Genomic DNA, 214 nt, shown 5'->3' on the forward strand with positions numbered 1-214 from the left:
TCTGCTGCATCACCTCTGGCAACGCTATAACGCGCTGAGAGTCATAGACCTCCTCATCTGTCCCCTTAATAAACCGCAGCAGCAAACTGCTGCAGCATCTGCTGCTGCTGCTGCTGCTGCTGCTGCTTCTGCTGCTGCTCCCGTTGCTGCTGCTGCTGCTGCTGCTGCAGCTGCTGCAGCTGCAGCTCTTGAGAGCGAGTGCATGCAGCTCCTC

The 214-nt window shown here is 58.4% G+C and overlaps 1 protein-coding gene across 1 annotated transcript in view; it reads left to right on the forward strand.

Moving 5' to 3' along the window:
• Nucleotides 1-202: 202 nt before the first annotated feature.
• Nucleotides 203-214, forward strand: part of EMH_0041970 (uncharacterized protein) — a gene marked incomplete at both ends in the record, with an annotated part of 381 nt that continues 369 nt past the window's right edge. Inside the window, one exon of the mRNA XM_013495682.1 lies at nt 203-212. Within this exon, the coding sequence (XP_013351136.1) occupies nt 203-212 (10 nt within the window). The remainder of the gene's footprint in view (nt 213-214) is intronic.

Source organism: Eimeria mitis, genomic scaffold, assembly GCF_000499745.2.
Source record: "Eimeria mitis Houghton genomic scaffold, Emh_scaff1696, whole genome shotgun sequence".
In the NCBI taxonomy this organism is placed as follows: Eukaryota; Apicomplexa; class Conoidasida; order Eucoccidiorida; family Eimeriidae; genus Eimeria; species Eimeria mitis.